This window comes from Nematolebias whitei, chromosome 7 (assembly GCF_014905685.2).
Source record: "Nematolebias whitei isolate Nwh7 chromosome 7, NemWhi1, whole genome shotgun sequence".
NCBI lineage: Eukaryota > Metazoa > Chordata > Actinopteri > Cyprinodontiformes > Rivulidae > Nematolebias > Nematolebias whitei.
Window position 1 is genome coordinate 32,286,149 of NC_056504.1, and position 18,489 is coordinate 32,304,637.

At 41.8% G+C, this 18,489-nt stretch overlaps 1 protein-coding gene across 1 annotated transcript in view; it reads right to left on the minus strand.

Annotated features, from left to right (window-relative positions):
• Positions 1-18,489, minus strand: part of megf6b (multiple EGF-like-domains 6b) — an 83,021-nt gene that overhangs the window by 55,066 nt on the left and 9,466 nt on the right. Inside the window, exon 4 of the mRNA XM_037679811.1 lies at positions 5,040-5,144. Coding sequence (XP_037535739.1) covers positions 5,040-5,144 — 105 coding nt within the window. The remainder of the gene's footprint in view (positions 1-5,039; positions 5,145-18,489) is intronic.

Genomic DNA, 18,489 nt, shown 5'->3' on the forward strand with positions numbered 1-18,489 from the left:
CCCCCCCCCCACACACACACACACCACCACCACCACCACCACCACCACCAGTGTGTCTTGCGCACATTACACACTACAAATACTTCTGATGCCAGTGGCCACCGTGCTGTTCAAGTCAAGAGCCATTAGCTATGTTTACATGGACATAAATAATTGGATTAAATTGTCATTAGGAATAAAAATGTGTCATGTAAACGCCCCATTCTGATTATTTTTTGTTTATTCAGCTCAATCCGAAAGAATTTGTGATCAAAATGAGACGGGTGGTTTATGCCGATTCATAATCCGAAAGCTGTTCATGTAAACACTTAATCCGTTTATTTTTTTCTGATTGTGAAAAACTGACCTGACTGCGCATGTGCGACCTATGTCATTTCTGTCTGGCTAATGCTAATAATATTAGCATGTCGGAGAAGCAAAACTGGTCAGTGAGCAACACAACATTTCTACCAGAAACTTTGAAAGAGCTCAAAATGATCTGTATTACCTGTAGCTCAGTCAGGGAGGGCAGCTAACATCTCCACATCATTAAAACCTGTCGTGGGTCCATTTTGGGCTCTCAGGTTTGTTTACGTTCATCCCGGAAGTAGAACTTCTTCTTCAGTGGTTTTTTTAAAGTTTACCACACTACGCATGTCAGTACTTCTGTTCAGAACAAAGCCCGCTGCATGTAAACACTTGCCGTGAACGGATTGTAAACGATACATTTGAATTATTTAATCTGAAAACATTTCAGTCCGGTCAAAGAATTTTGCACATGTAAACATAGCCATTGTCAGCACTGGGGGGCTAAGCGCCCCTAAAGGTCATATTCTAGAATCGCCCCTGGTTGGCAACATAAAAATAGTTCAGAAATCCAAAATGAAATGCAACTACAGTAACATAGACATAGTTCTGTCAAGCCAGTATTTCCCATTTAGAAATTAATTGATGACAATATAATCTAAACAAAATGTGGGAATGTAAAAAAATGTAATTTTGCAAAGATATTCTCTATTGTGAAAAGCGCCATCTGTGCTCACACATTTAACTTTGATTGATCTGCTTTTAAAAACAAGTAATTATTTGGATCTTGTTGCTTAATCTGTTAAATTTACATTTTCATGTAGGTTAATTCTTGTTTTTCTTTAACAGAAAGTTTCAGCCACTGTCTTTATGTGCCTGCTGCTGAGCCCAGATGTCAGCTTTTATAAAGACGTCTGTCCTGCCTGAGACTGAAAAGCTTTAGAAGGTGCTGAACGCAGAGGATAGCACTTGTGTACTGATGACAGGCAGGATGCCAAACATATCACACACCAAGTCACTAAATCCTGTTGGATACAGACAAGAATGTTAAAAGGGACTTCAACACAAAAACAGACAAAACATCATATTCAGATGGTCGCCACGGTCTTAAAAGCCGTACTTTTTTTTTTTTTGTTAAATAGTAACAATCAAAATAACAACCAAGTTGAACTTTTAAAATATTTTTTTGAATATCAGTCTTTAGATGTGGTCATAAGGTGAAAATAATTTCCCTTATTTTGAGAGTGTGCAAAAACAAACTGAAGGATGGGTAACCATTTTTTACAAAAATACAGCTCCTGGCATGTATTGAACCATATTTTCACAAGTTCAGCTTTAACTACAATAATTACTAAATTAAAAGTTAATTTTGGAAAATTTCCTTAAGAATCCTTTGCAGATAATTAATGCCAAATGTGAAACCTTCCACATCAAACGAGGTTTTTCCAGTCTGATGGTTCAACGTTCCTTCACTGTACAAAGTAGATTGTTCAACTTCATTTGAGGCCTAAAATGAATACTGTAGGTATTTTTACAACAAATACTTGTAATAATGCAATTATTTTTGTGAATAAACCTGAATAATTAAAAGCAATGATCTTCTATTTGATAGTGTTTATGTTATAAAACAGATATATATTGACTGTTTCATCAGACAAGTAAAATATTAAACTTATATTAGTTTCAAAACACGTTTAAACTCCAGATATAACTTATTTAAGCGTTACATTCAGGACTATATAGTACTACCATATTTAAAATGAAGTGCTCCTTTGGAAAATAATGAAAGTTATTATAAATTCAGATAATGGTATGTTCATGTAGGACCCCGTGACTGAAAAGGATGACCTTCAATCAGCTGCACATGATTTACTGTTAATGAAAGATAAGAATGCTCTCCAGGCAAAAGTTCTTACATCACCACAAAGGTAAGGCACCAAAACGCATAAACAGTAATTATTGTCTTACACATCTCTGTGGTGCAATGTTGCTAAAAAGCAAAAACAGATGAGGGCTTCAGACAACTTTTCTGAGTAGGAGAGTAATTGGCCCCTTTGAATGACATAAACACAGTCCAGCTGCTGCACACAAACATGGACACACCACATCAGAGCGGCTGCGAGGGAACGCCGCCACATGTGACCGAGGGGGGAATGTTGCTGCGAGTGCCTGAGGGGATTAAACGATGAGTGAATCTGTGTGACGTGAAACTCTGCATCACCCAGAATACAAGAAGAAGGGTGGAAGTGACAGTTCAGTAAATTACAGTCATAAATCCAACCCATTGTCAGCTTGTGATCAGAGCGCTAACATAAATACAACTTCAACCACAGAGCTCCATAACATGACAGCTACTCCATGCTGGTATGTGCAAGGCCACTAAAGAGATCTTCACAATGATTGAGAAATTTATCAAAGCTGTCACTCATTTAATAGTCATATATTGAGAAAATTACAGCTCTTTCTTCATTAGGCTATTTCATACTGCACACTTCACATGCCTCTTTCCGCTGACATGAATATTATTTTGCACATATAGGGCCTCCAAAACCAACACACACACACACAAACACCATCACAGAGCTATAAAACACACAGCAGATACATAGATCAAGGTGTGGGGGCTCCTTTACACCGTTCTCCACCATGAATTACCCCTGAGCACCCATTGCTGATTGTCATTACTCACAATCCACAACAATAATGTTAAATTTTATATCCAGAAAAGAAGGTGTTAAAAGAGGTCTGCACTGACGTCAAACAGCTGTTTTTGGTGGAAAAAAAAAAAAGTGGGCTTTAAATTATCTAACAAACAGCAGTTATAAGAATCAAAAACAATCCAAAATATTAGAGATTCAATAAAACAAAAAGTGAAAAAAAGAGGGTTGAAAGAGTCTTTCCTTTGAATGCCCAGCAAAGACTACTTCCTAAGAAGACTAAAGAAGCTTGGTACGAACACCAGCACCCTCATCAACTTTTATAGGTGCACCATTGAGAGCTTGCTGACAGGCTGCATCACAGGGTGGTACTGGAACTGCACCAGTCAGAAAGCTCTACAGAGGATGGTGCAAACAGCAAAGGACATCAGTCTCCACACCATCCAGGACATGTACCACAGCTGCTGTCTGCGTAAAGCACGCAGCATCATTAAGGACCACACCCACCCAGCACAAGGACTCTTCCATCTACTATCCTCAGGCAGACGATACAGGAGTCTGCCATTGTGCACAAAAAGACTAAAAAACAATTATTATCCACATGCTGTCAGATTACTGAACTCTTGATAAATAAGACTGAACAACTGGAAATAACTTTGCACCAAGCCACATCTGTGACAACTAATATGACTAATATTAGCTTGTGACAGTTAATATGTTTATTGTTTATTGCTGCTGCACTATGTGGCTGTATCATGCATGATACAGTATATGTATCAGTTGTGCTGTTGAAGTAAAACAGTGGAAGACCGTTTCTTCTTTCTGCTAATGCCACATGACCATCATCATAATTCAATCTCAATCTTAGTCACTACCTGTGCAATAACTTGTCACACAACCTGTGTAGTTTACGTTAGTTATGTGCAATATGTATCGTGCATTTTAGCTTATATTACTACCTTAAAATACTTGTTCATTCAAATTCATCCTACTTGCACTGTTATATTCTACCATGTTGTTGTTTACTATTTTCTCTTTAGGACCTTGTAAATATTATAATTACTTTTTCACTTTTTGGTACTTTATTTTGTACCCCTATTGCATGATTTTAGTATTTCTTGTTTGTTTGTTTTTTTGTTTTGTAGCGAACCAAATTGGTTCTTCTCATCCTGAGCATTTCATTGTACTGCTAACTTTGTGTTAACCTGCATATGACAAATAAACACAACTTGAACTTTAAAAAATCTGTTCTGGATCTAATGAAAGGTGAATCATTAGTCTATATTTGAGGTTCATCTTTTTTCAAGCTTCAAAATAAACAGATATTTTGATATATCTTTTATTTCATGAGACCTTGAAAACCACCCTTTTTTCACTAGGAAATGACAAGATCAACCATTTTTTTTATATATATTTCAGAAACAAAGTCTATAAATGAGGAAGCAATCCATTTTAAATTAACTTGAGTGTAAGCCAGTTTGTGTTTGCTGCTCAGAAAACTCTGAACATATAGAAAAACTATAACGTCTGATAAAGTCTTGTACTCATCATGAAGGATCCAGTGGTATTGGCGTGTGTGGTGAGGGATATATACTTTGGAGGCGATTAGGATAGTTCTGGTACAAACTTGACACTACAAGGAATTTCCTGTCGTGTGGCGTTATCTGAAAGAACAACAGTCTTCCACTGTTTTACTTCAACAGCACAACTTCAACAATGGAGTTGCTGATAAAATATTTGGGCTTCTGGCGGGTAAGCTAACTGCTGATGTGATTCCTGTTAACACCTAAACAGAGTTCAGTTCAGTGATTACAACGGATCAGAACTGTAGGCTTGAGTAAAAACTCAAAAGGATTTTTTTTTAAGAGGAACATTCAGTTTTATTCTTTATAAGTCCTTGACTTATGGAGTTTAATTAAAAAAAAATGCTTGAAAGGAGCGCTAGCATTTAATCCATACAATTAATGGAGAAATTTTCTGTGTTGGTTTAAATCCAATTGTTGACTATAAAAAAGTTGATTAAGCATTTCACTAAAAGACTAAGGAGGAGGAAAAGCTCAATTCTGAACATATAACCGTACAGATGTTTCTGCATACCGTACTGGCAGCTGGACCCGGTAAACCCTGCAGGACAATCACAAAGCTGGGCCGATCCTTCCCGACACCGGCCCCCATTGAAGCACACTCCATAGCTGCACATCACTGCATCATGTGCACATGTGGTGGGAGAGAAGAGACAGAACAAATGTGTGAGTGAGGTGAAAACACCTGGCTGCTTTCATGAGACTTAAACACCTGCTGTTTAAAACACTGACCTTATTCTATCAAAGACTCATCATCAAGCCATTAACGCGTCTTAAGAAGGACTTTGACTCGTCTCTGTTCACACTAACCAATGTAAGAGGAATTTGCCACTTGGCTTGGAGTATAGAAGCAGTTTTTTTGGCAAGCTTAAAGAGATATGCTAACTACATGTTCACAGCATCCACGCTGTGTCAGAACTGACAGCAACAGCTTGCACAAATATGTTTTATGGTCAGTTTTACATTAAACTCACATGTCGGAAAACATTTCCTGAGAGTGACTGACTCGACTTTTACTCATTGTCACAAAGTATGATGAAACAGATGTTTCTGGTTGAGTTATAAGATAAAGCGCACAGTGCATCATAGGTTCAGCTCATCCAATAGGAGCAGAAATCTGCCCAGAAGTGTCCGGATGTCAAACTGGCTTTGCAGCAAACAGGAAAGTCAAAGAATCTTAGATACCTGAACAATGAGAACCAGTAGGTAACTTCTAATACACAAATCCACTTCAGAGCTGCATAAATCATCATATTCCATAAATCCATACAACATTCAATATTCATGGCAGGCTGTAGGTAAAATGCACATCTGCCTGAGTCTCCCTGCTTATCTGATTTGTGTTAAGGCTGTTGACCATGTGAATTATGACACAGCTATTTCTGTGAACTGGTCTCCATTGCTTGTTTTTTGACAGGCCCAGAGGACTGACATCCTTTCAAAGCTGCTCCTGCAACATGTGGACAATGGGAGTAGAAAAGGTGAAGAACAAACTTGAGCTAATCTTAAGAAGCAGAAATGAAAATCCTTCCTCAGGTTGTCTGAAAGTCATCTTAAATTACAATCATCTATCAGATATGAGTTCTTGTTCATGTAATCCTATCAAAGAGAGCACGATCAATCATAAAACAACAGAACGCCCTTTCTAATGTCATTTGTGGTTTTATATGGTCAAACTGAGGGTCTCAGTTTGCTCATTCAAGTTTAGACAGATGCAAAACTGACAGAAGATCATGTATACATGTACAGCAACCACTGTAAGACAGATACATGGTGACACACAGCAGACGATGAAGTGAAATCAAATTACCCTCTAAAATTGTAACTGAAGTCAGGATGTGAAAGACTTTTTATATACACACGCACATCAAATCTTACAAAAACCACTCAGTAATTGTTCAAATTCCTGGTGTTGTTTGTGTTATTACTAGTGAGCCACGACCATCGCAAAGGCATCTTTCAGATATTCAATTCAATTCAATTCAGTTTATTTGTATAGCACCAAGTCACAACAAAGGTCGTCTCAGGGCACTGAAATAAAACTCAAAATAATTTCTAAACACAAGTCAGATTTCACTTATTATTTTATCAGTGATGTCTCATTACCGGCGGCGCGGTGGCGCAGTTGGTGGAGCTGTTGCCTCTAAGTGAGAAGGTCGCCGGATCAAATCTCGTCCACGGACCATTTTAGGTGGAGTTATCATGTTCTCTTCGTGCATGCGTGGGTTTTCTCCGGGTACTCTGGTTTCTTCCCACAGACCAAAAACATGCATGTTAGGCTGAATGGTAACTCTAAATTGTCCCTAGGTATGAGTGAGAGAGTGAATGGTTGTTTGTCTCGTTTGACTCTATGTGTCCCTGTGATGGACTGGAGACCTGTCCAGGGTGTACCCTGCCTCTCACACAGTGACTACTGGACATGGGTACCAGTGACCCCCATGAACCGAAAAGGAAGAAGCGGGTAAAAGATAATGGATGGATGGATGGATGGATGGATGGATTATGTCTCATTACCAAACCCTTCACTTGTGTCTTAAAGTGGCGGATACAGCTACAAAAAGGCAGAACGATGCATGAATGTGGCAACAGGATGACTAACTGTCTTACTTCAGTTTATTAAGAAGTTAATAGATATTTTAATTCCCAGCTGCAGAAAATAAAATCAGGTAACTACAGCTCTAAACATCTATCTATATCATTTATCTCCAATAGATGTACAAACAGAAAAACATTAAACATTCAGGTTTTTTTTTATCTAGTTTTTTTTTTTACTTGTTTTTTTCTCTCTTCTATACATTATGGAAACATTTAACAGCAGGTTTCAGCGATTCAACAAACCCTGTAAAATCCATCTATGTTTCTTTTTTAAATTTTACATCAGCATTTAGTTCTTTTTGTGAACTCGCCAACAGTAGTAGCAGATCGCCAGAGCAAATCTCCTGATGACTTCCAGTCTCCTCATGACTGTGATTATTTAGCTACAAAATCCATGCCACTGTAATTATCCCGTCCTTTTCAACGATTAAATGATCTGGGGGAAATTTAATGGGGGTAAAAATAGCCAATGACAGAAAAGAAAAACTCAGTGGTCAGGTTTATTTGCAGCTAGATCCAAATATTTTAGAACAATGTTATCACCGGCTGTGAGAGATCAAATTAATGAGACATTCCTAAAAAGATTTAAATTAAAACAATCAGCAGCGCTGCAGTAAAAGGTCAGATGTCTCTCAGAGTCACTACAGGGTGGCATGACTAAGCACCAACAAGGGAGATGTACATTCCCCCTTCAGACATGAGACACAAGATGGTTGGCAGCCAACCAGAGCATTTTTGAGCACCCCACCCCTCTCCATGTGCCCCATTTCACTGAAAAAAATCCTTAATGTGACATGCAGCATGCCATAAAACCCACTCTCATCAGATTATGTTACAAAGACACCTACTCTGAGAGGATTAGCAGCTCACACAACAAGAAGAGACAGACAGAGCAAGGGTCAGTAACCCATGAAGATTCTGAAAGAAGACGAGTCAGTGTCTAAAAGGGATGTCCACATCAACACAGCTTGTTTAGTCTCTGTAAATAGCTTAACCTACCAAGTGAATTGTTTAGGTCACTTTATGTGCTTGCACTCAGGGCTCAGTTTGGTGCGGAATAAAGTGCTGCTTTTTGATGCAACAAACTGCAGGATATGTCTTTTCAAAGAGGCCTTGAGAAATTCATGGATCACCACCTCTGATGATTTCTGTCAGGTTTTGAAACGAGTCCTCCACCGTTCAAATGCTATTAGGACAATGGTTCTCAAACTGGGGTCCCCGGACCCCCAGGGGTCCGCGAGCCAGTGCTTGGGAGTCCACAAAAATAAAACAAAATAAATTAAAAATGTTTTTTTTTTTTTTTTTTTTTACAAGCATCCATCCATCCATCCATCCATTTTCTTTACCCGCTTGTTCCATTTTGGGTCACGGGGGTCGCTGGTGCCCATGTCCAGCAATCACTGTGCGAGGGGCGGGGTACACCCTGGACGGGTCGCAAGTCCATCACAGGGCCACATAGAGACAAACGAGACAAACAACCATTCACTTTCTCATTCACACCTAGGGACAATTTAGAGTTACCAATCAGCCTAACATGTATGTTTTTGGTCTGTGGGAGGAAACCGGAGTACCCGGAGAAAACCCACGCATGCACGGAGAGAACATGCAAACTCCACCCAGAAAGGCCCCTGGACCGGGGTTTCAACCAAGGACCTGCTCACTGAGAGGCAGCAGCTCTACCAGTTGTGCCACCGTGCTGCCCTACCATACCATACCATACCAATTTATTTATAAAGCACTTTAAACAGTGACAAAGCACACCAAAGTGCTGTACAGGGACAAACAGAACAAGCACATAGCAACAGATTACATAACAGGACACCAAAAAGTAGAAACAAACAAAAACAATAATGGATAACAACAACAACCGCAACAGGACTAACACAGTATGATGCACACAGACTCAGCACAGATCACACAGTGCAGAAAGCCAGGGAATAAAAGTGTGTTTTTAAGCGAGATTTAAAAACTGTGAGGGAGGGGGCCTGTCTAACGAACAGAGGTAACTCATTCCAAAGTCTTGGGCCTGCTACAGAGAAGGCCCTGTCACCTCTGCGCTTGAGACGGGTTCCTGGGACTGTTAGGAGCAACTGGTCTGCTGATCTGAGAGAACGTGGTGGGACATACGGCTGGAGCAGATCAGTAAGATAGGAGGGGGCAGAGCTGTTTAGTGATTTATAGACATACAAGAGTATTTTGAATTTGATTCGAAGGTGAACCGGAAGCCAGTGTAGGGAGGCCAAAACAGGTGTAATGTGCTCTCTTTTGCTTGTGCTGGTCAAAAACCGGGCTGCTGCATTTTGGACCAGTTGGAGTCTAGCTATGGAGGTCTGACTGATACCAAAAAGAAGTGAGTTGCAATAGTCGAGCCTGGATGTAATGAATGCATGAATTACTGTCTCCAGGTTATTTTTGGACAATATGGGCTTCAGCTTAGACAGTCGCCTCAGCTGGAAAAAGCAGGATTTAACAATCATATTTACATGATTGTTGAGTTTCAGAGAAGGGTCAAGTATCACTCCTAGATTAGTGACTCTTTGTTTCACTAACGGTGACAGAACGGATAGGTCGATGCAGTGGTTGGTGATTGTGTCATTGGGAGGAAAGAGCATAACTTCAGATTTCTTCTCGTTGAAACTCAAGAAATTTAAAGCCATCCAATCTCTGATGTCAGCCAGGCAGTCCAGTAACGGTTGAATAGAGCGAGTACCGTTGAGTCTGAGGGGGAAGTAGATTTGGCAGTCGTCGGCGTAGAAATGAAAAGGTATGTTATGTTTCCTGAAAATAGCACCTAGTGGCAGCAGGTATAAAGAAAATAAAAGAGGACCAAGGATGGACCCTTGCGGTACCCCCCATTTAAGCGCTGCCGAGGCTGAACTAAAATCTTTGATGGAGACACAAAAGGACCTGTCAGCGAGATAAGATCTAAACCATTCGAGGGCTGACCCAGAGATGCCCACCCACTGCTCTAACCTCGCAATGAGGATCTCGTGGTCGATTGTATCAAAGGCGGCTGTGAGGTCCAGTAAGAGAAGGAGCACAGAATCACCAGCGTCTGTGAATAGGAGAATGTCGTTAAAAACCTTGAGTAGAGCAGTTTCAGTGCTGTGGAGAGGTTTAAAGCCAGACTGGAATAGCTCTAAGATGGCATTATCCTCTAGAAAGCATTTCAGCTGGGACTCCACTATTTTTTCCAGCAGTTTAGCGACAAATGGGAGTCTGGAGACAGGCCGGAAGTTGGACATGACTGAGGGGTCAAGGCTAGGTTTTTTCAGGAGAGGACGGACAGCAGCATATTTAAATGTTATTGGCACCACACCTGAGGCTAAGCTGCTGTTCACAATGCCAAGAACAGGAGGGCCCAGAACAGGAAGAAGCTCCTGTATATTAAAGCACTAAATATAGAAGCACTAAATATATTAAACTAAGAATACACTAAATACATTAAACTAAGAATACAAAAAATACATTAAACTAAAAATACACTAAATACATTAAACTAAGAATATACTAAATACACTAAACTAAGAATACACTAAATACACTAAACTAAGAATACAAAAAATACACTAAACTTAGAATACACTAAATACATTAAACCAAGAATACACTAAATACATTAAACTAAGAATACACAAAACTACCCCTCCCTGGGCTGCCACCTTACTGTGGTGGAGGGGTTTGAGTGTCCCAATGATCCTAGAAGCTATGCTGTCAGGGGCTTTATGGCCCTAGTAGGGTCACCCATGGCAGACAGGTCCTAGGTGAGGGACCAGACAAAGTGCAGCCCAAAGACCCAGATGATGAGAGAAATAAACGGACCTAATGTTCCCTTGCCCGGACGTGGGTCACCGGGGCCCCCACTCTGGAGCCAGGCCTGGAGGTGGGGCACGCGGGCGAGCACCTGGTGGCCGGGCTTTTACCCATGGAGCTCGGCCGGGCACAGCCCGAAGAGGAGAAGTGGGTCCCCCTTCCCATGGGCTCACCACCTGTGGGAGGGTCCAAAGGGGTCGGGTGCAATGTGGGATGGGTGGTGGCCGAGGGTGGGGACCCTGGCGGTCTGATCCTCGGCTACAGAAGCTGGCTATTGGGACGTGGAATGTCACCTCACTGGTGGGGAAGGAGCCTGAGCTGGTGTGTGAGGCTGAGAGGTTCCGGCTAGAAACAGTCGGACTCACCTCTAGGCATGGCTCTGGCTCTGGAACCAGTTTCCTTGAGAGGGGCTGGACACTCTTCCACTCTGGAGTTGCCCCTGGTGAGAGGCGCCGAGCAGGAGTGGGCATACTTCTTGCCCCCCAACTTGGTGACTGTGTGTTGGGGTTCACCCCGGTGAATGAGAGGGTGGCCTCCCTCTGCCTACGTGTGGGGGGACGGGTTCTGGCTGTCGTTTGTGCTTATGCACCAAACAGCAGTTCAGATTGTCCACCCTTTTTGGAGTCCTTGGAGGGGGTACTGGGAAGTGCACCTCCTGGGGACTCCCTTGTTCTGCTGGGGGACTTCAATGCTCATATGGGCAATGACAGTGAGACCTGAAGGGGTGTGGTTGGGAGGAACGGCCCCCCTGATCTGAACAAGAGTGGTGTTCTGTTGTTGGACTTCTGTGCTCGTCATGGATTGTCAATAACAAACACCTTGTTCAAGCATAAGTGTGTCCATATGTGCTCTTGGCACCAGGACACCCTAGGCTGCAGTTCGATGATCGACTTTGTCATCGTCTCATCTGATCTGCGGCCACATGTCTTGGACACTCGGGTGAAGAGAGGGGTGGAGCTGTCCACTGATCACTACCTGGTGGTGAGTTGGCTCCGATGGTGGGGGAGGATGCCGGTCAGACCTGACAGACCCAAACGTATTGTGAGGGTTTGCTGGGAATGTCTGGCAGAGTCTCCTGTGAGACGGAGTTTTAACTCTCACCTCCGGGAGAACTTTGAACATGTTCCGATGGAGGTGGGGGACATTGAGTCTGAGTTGACCATGTTTCGTGCCTCTATTGTTGAGGCGGCTTACCGGAGCTGCAGCCACAAGGTTGTCGGTGCCTGTCATGGCGGCAACCCTCGAACCCGATGGTGGACACCGTCGGTGAGGGATGCTGTCAGGCTGAAGAATGAGTCCTATTGGGCCTTTTTGGCCTGTGGGACCCCGGAAGCAGCTGATGGGTACCAGCAGTCCAAGCGACATGCGGCTCGGGTGGTCGCTGGGACAAAAACTCGGGCATGGGAGGAGTTCGGAGAGGCCATGGAGAATGACTTCCGCACGGCTTCGAGGTGATTCTGGTCCACCATCCGGCGTCTCAGGGGGGAAAGCAGTACACCACCAACGCTGTTTATAGTGGGAGTGGTGTGCTGCTGACCTCAACTTGGGATGTTGTGGGTCGGTGAGCGGAATACTTTGAAGACCTCCTCAATCCCACCGGCACGTTTTCCACTGAGGAAGCGGAGCCTGGGGACTCTGGGTCGGGCCCTCCAATCTCTGGTGCTGAGGTCACTGAGGTGGTTAAAAAGTTCCTGGGTGGCAAGGCCCCAGGGGTGGATGAGATTCGCCCGGAGTTCCTTAAGGCTCTGGATGTTGTAGGGTTGTGTTGGCTTACGCGACTCTGCAATATTGCGTGGACATCGGGGGAAGTTCCCCTGGATTGGCAGACCGGGGTGGTGGTCCCCCTATTCAAAAATGGGGACCGTAGAGTGTGTTCCAACTACAGGGGAATCACGCTCTTAAGCCTCCCTGGTAAGGTCTATTCAGGGGTTCTGGAAAGGAGGGTCCGTCGGATAGTCGAACCTCGGATTCAGGAGGAGCAGTGCGGTTTTCGACCTGGCCGTGGAACACTGGACCAGCTCTACACTCTCAGCAGGGTCCTGGAGGGTGCATGGGAGTTTGCCCAACCGGTCTACATGTGCTTTGTGGACTTGGAGAAGGCGTTCGACCGCGTCCCTCGGGGAACCCTGTGGGGGGTACTCTGGGAGTATGGGGTACGCCCTTTGATACGGGCTGTTAGGTCCCTGTATGACCGGTGTCAGAGCCTGGTCCGCATCGCCGGCAGTAAGTCGGGCTTGTTCCCGGTGAGAGTTGGACTCTGCCAAGGTTGCCCTTTGTCACCGATTCTGTTCATAACTTTTATGGACAGAATTTCTAGGCGCAGCCAAGGTGTTGAGGGGATCCATTTTGGTGGCCTTAGGATTGCGTCTCTGCTTTTTGCAGATGATGTGGTCTTATTGGCTTCATCAGATCGTGATCTACAGCTTTCGCTGGAGCGTTTGCAGCCGAATGCGATGCGGCCGGGATGAAGATCAGTTCCTCCAAATCCGAGGCCATGGTCTTGAGCCAGAAAAGGGTAGAGTGCCCTCTCCGGGTCAGGGAGGAGGTCCTACCCCAAGTGGAGGAGTTCAAGTATCTTGGGGTGTTGTTCACGAATGAGGGAAAAATGGAGCATGAGATAGATAGGCGGATAGGTGCAGCGTCTGCAGTGAAGCAGGTGCTGTACTGGTCTGTCGTGGTGAAGAGAGAGCTGAGTCAAAAGGCGAAGCTCTCAACTTACCGATCGATCTACGTTCCTACCCTCATCTATGGTCACGAGCTTTGGGTTGTGACCGAAAGAATGAGATCTCGGATACAAGCGGCTGAAATGAGTTTTCTCCACAGGGTGTCTGGGCTCTCCCTTAGAGATAGGGTGAGAAGCTCTATCATCCGGGAGGGACTCAGAGTAGAGCTGCTGCTTCTCCATGTCGAGAGGAGCCAGTTGAGGTGGCTTGGGCATCTGTTTAGGATGCCTTCTGGACGCCTCCCTGGTGAGGTGTTCCAGACACGTCCCACCGGAAGGAGGCCCAGAGGAAGACCCAGGACATGCTGGAGGGACTATATTTCTTGGCTGGCCTGGGAACGCCTCAGGATTCCCCCGGAAGAGCTGGCCAAAGTGGCTTGGGAGAGGGAAGTCTGGCCTCCCTACTTAGGCTGCTACCCCCGCGACCTGACCCCGGATAAGCGGAAGAAAATGGATGGATGGATGGATGGATGGATGGATGGATGGATGGATGGATGGATGGATGGATGGATGGATGGATGGATGGATGGATGGATGGATGGACGGACGGACGGATACACAAAACTAAGAATACACTAAACTAAGAATACACTAAACTAAGAATACATTAAACTAAGAATACACTAAACTAAGAATACACTAAACTAAGAATACATTAAACTAAGAATACACTAAACTAAGAATACACTAAATACATTAAACTAAGAATACACTAAACTAAGAATTCAGTAAACTAAGAATTCAGTAAACTAAGAATACAGTAAATACATTAAACTAAGAATATACTAAACAAAGAATACACTAAATACATTAAACTAAGAATACACTAAATTAAGAATGCACTAAATACATTAAACTAAGAATACACTAAACTAAGAATGCACTAAATACATTAAACTAAGAATACACTAAACTAAGAATGCACTAAATACATTAAACTAAGCATACACTAAACTAAGAATACACTAAATACATTAAACTAAGCATACACTAAACTAAGAATACACTAAATACATTAAACTAAGAATACACTAAACTAAGAATACACTAAATTAAACTAAGAATACACTAAACTAAGAATACACTAAACTAAGAATACACTAAACTAAGAATACATTAAACTAAGAATACACTAAACTAAGAATACACTAAACCAAGAATACACTAAACTAATAATACACTAAGCACTAATAGTACAAAACAATGTGCCAAACAACAGCAGCACAAACATGAGTCTGTGTGAGCAGATGAGGAAGGTAAAAGGTAAAAATAATAAAGGTAGTCTTGTACTTCACCTTTGACATTTGGAAAGCAAATTTGTGAGGTTTTAAGTTCCTGACTGCAGAAGTAAACTTTTTTTTTCCTCATGATGACTAAATATTTACTCTCAAGATTCAAACTAGATTAAAAGTGATTTTGTTAGATCGCCCTGTCAGACAAGTTCTTCCAGCTGGCAAAGATGATTTCAAGAAAACCTCAAGAGGTTTAAAGCCTCAAATATGTCATCAATTTAGCTTTAAAAAAAATCTAAAAATAAGTGCTCATTTAATTATAAAAAATCTCAGTCGATGTTTTGTGGTATCAAACAATCCAAACCACACAACGACTGTTGCTGTACAACACACAAGTCGGTGTCTTTACAGCCTGTTTACAGTGTTAGTGCCTGGGTTTATGTCTGTTTATCTTCAGCTTTTCACTTTCTCACAAACAATGAAAATGTTTCACTTCTTTATAATAGAATGTACTCAAAAACATGATGTATAAAAGTCTCAAGTCATCCCTCCTTCGCATTATTCACTTATAATGAGTCAAACTTTCTTGTAAGCTTATAAATGTGTCTTAAACAATAGACTCCAGGGCTCTGATAGTCCATTTTTCGTTTGTTTTGTTTTAACATTGGCTGCTGTTCCATTTAAGTTCAGTACCTGATCATTTTCAGAGAAGTATTTTTCACTAAACTAACCTGTGAATTATTCAGACAAGTAAAAAAAAAAAAAAGAACTCCTACACTCAGTGGAGGAACCAGTGTTGTGTTGACCCACAACAGACTTAGCAAATAACCATTTATAAACAGAATATGTAGACAATTTAGTAACAGTGCTGTCACAATAACACATTTTGCTCTGATTTCGATGAAAAATACCAAATACTTACAATACTTAAATTAGCATTAACATGATGGATCCATAGACATTAATTGAAATCATAGAATGAGGATCAAGGATGATGTGTTTTTCACGTCCTGTTTTATATCTTTGCTGGATTGTTCTATTTCTAAAGACTTGACTATCAGATACTATTCATCTGCTAGAAAGGTTTTTTTAATTTGTCATTCACATGTCTATCTCTACCTTTCTGATGATTAAAAAAAACCTTCAGAAAGTTGGGGTATCTACTGATCGGGATCACTTTAAAACACTACAACTACGGTAATTCTGACTCCTAGTTATACGGTGGTCCTGAGGTGTAAATGAACAACATTTGAAAAAACGGAATTACATTTCAAAAAAACAAAATAAAATTTGAAAAGACAACAAAAACACAACATTTGACAAAAACGGCATTACATTAAGCTAAAGCGTAAGTGGTCGAAGCAGAAGTGACCAAAGCGGAAGTGGCCAGAATCACATTTGAAAAAATGGAATTCATTTGCAAAAATGGCATTGCATTTGAAAAAACTGAATTACATTAATTCTGTTTTTTCAAATGTGATTTGCGGCCACTTCCACTTTGACCACTTCCACTTTGGCCACTTCCACTTGAGCCACTTTGGCTTAATATAATTCCGTTGTTGTTTTTTTTTGTCAAAAGGTAATTCCGTTTTGTTCAAAGGTAATTCCATTTTTTCAAATGTTGTTGTGCTTTTATTTTTTATTTTTTCTAATTTAATTTTGTTTTTTGAAATGTAATTCCATTTTTCCTCTTTTCTGATTCCGGCCACTTCTGCTTTGGCTTAATGCAATTCCATTTTTTCAAATGTAATTCCGTTTTGTTTAAATGTAATTCTGTTTTTTCACATGTTGTGTTTTTGTTGTGTTTTTTTAAAATTTAATTCCGTTTTTTCAAATGTTGTTCATTTACACCTCAGGGCCACCGTATAGTTAGGTGGGAGCTGAGTGAAGACTACGGTAGATGAAAACTTTACACTGCACTGTAAAAGGCCACCCATGAATAGACAGAAGACTGTTTCCCTCTTTCTGGCTGCTAGCCTTGTTTCACATGTAGCTACATGGGTCTCATCACAAAAGGAGGCCGGTTCCTATTCAGCAGTTAACGAGGACAACAAACTGGAGGAGCCATTGTCTCTGTTCCTTGGACCCGTCACAAAGCTGATAGTTGCATCCAATCAGCCTGTTTCCACGTCCTGCTTCCCCTGCACCATCCTCACCCATGCCCTCGGCTGCTCGCTAAGTAAAAGGTTTAACTCACTGATTGATTGGCGCTCAAAACACTTGAGTGGAGGAAGTCGCCATCCCAAAAGTCAAGAGCCCTTCACTTGTAGTAGAACAAGATAGTGAGCAAATTGAAGTCTTTTCAAAATGCACAAAGGACACTTCTGTTGAATGTTTCACCTTTGCATTCTGCACCCACCTCCACCCCTTTATGCCGAAACAAGTCAATGACTGCATTCCTCAAATGACTGCATATCACTCAATGCCTTTCATGTCAGAGTTTTAGACCAAGATCATTTTATTTTGCGAAATGACAAGGTTGTAGCCATTTTTGTTAAATATTGAAGAGAACATTATACACAATCTCATGCAACATTGCAATAACTCGCCTGATTTTGCATGATTCGTTAGTGCTTGGAGTATGTGTTGTGAACAACTGTCAGCTACTACCTTACCATGTTTTTTTTTTTAACAAGGCAAATCCCATTAACATCACAGATCCCTTTTTCAAAAGAGGCCTGGGTCTGAAAGCAGTCTAAACATTTATGTTTTTGTACTGTGGGAAGAAACAACCGGAGTACCCAGAGAAAACCCACACAAACACAGGGAGAACATGCAAACTCCACACACAAAGACTCCAGGCCCAACTCGGGGTTTGAATCCAGGAACTTCTTACTGTGAGGCAAGAGTGCTAACCACTAAATCATTATGCTGCATACATTTTAGTTTATCCATCCATACATCCATTATCTTTACCCGTTTATTCCATTTTGGGTCACGGGGGTCGCTGGTGCCCATGTCCAGCAATCACTGTGCGAGGGGCAGGGTACACCCTGAACGGGTCGCAAGTCCATCACAGGGCCACATAGAGACAAACGAGACAAACAACCATTCACTCTCTCACTCACACCTAGGGACAATTTAGAGTTACCAATCAGCCTAACATGCATGTTTTTGGTCTGTGGGAGGAAACCGGAGTACCCGGAGAAAACCCACGCATGCACAGAGAGAACATGCAAACTCCACCCAGAAAGCCCCTGGACCGGGGTTTGAACCAGGGACCTGTTCGCTGAGAGGCAGCAGCTCTACCAGTTCCGCCACCGTGCTGCCCCCATTTTAGTTTAATATCTGTTAAATTCATACAGGTACAGCCATTTGTGTGAAGGTTGATTAGCTAATTATTTGCTAAAAAAATCATTAAAATCATGTTAGGCTGTCTTCAGACACAGGCCTCCCTTGCAAAAGAGATCTGTAATGTCAATGGGATTTGCCTGGTAACGTGAAGATTAATAATAATAATAATAACAATAATAATAATAATGATAATAATAATAATTACAACAATAACAACAATAATAATAATAATAATAATAATACATTTGTCTAGTAGTTCATAAAATATGTTGCTAATGAAAGAGGCACACACAAACACAAGCAAAAAC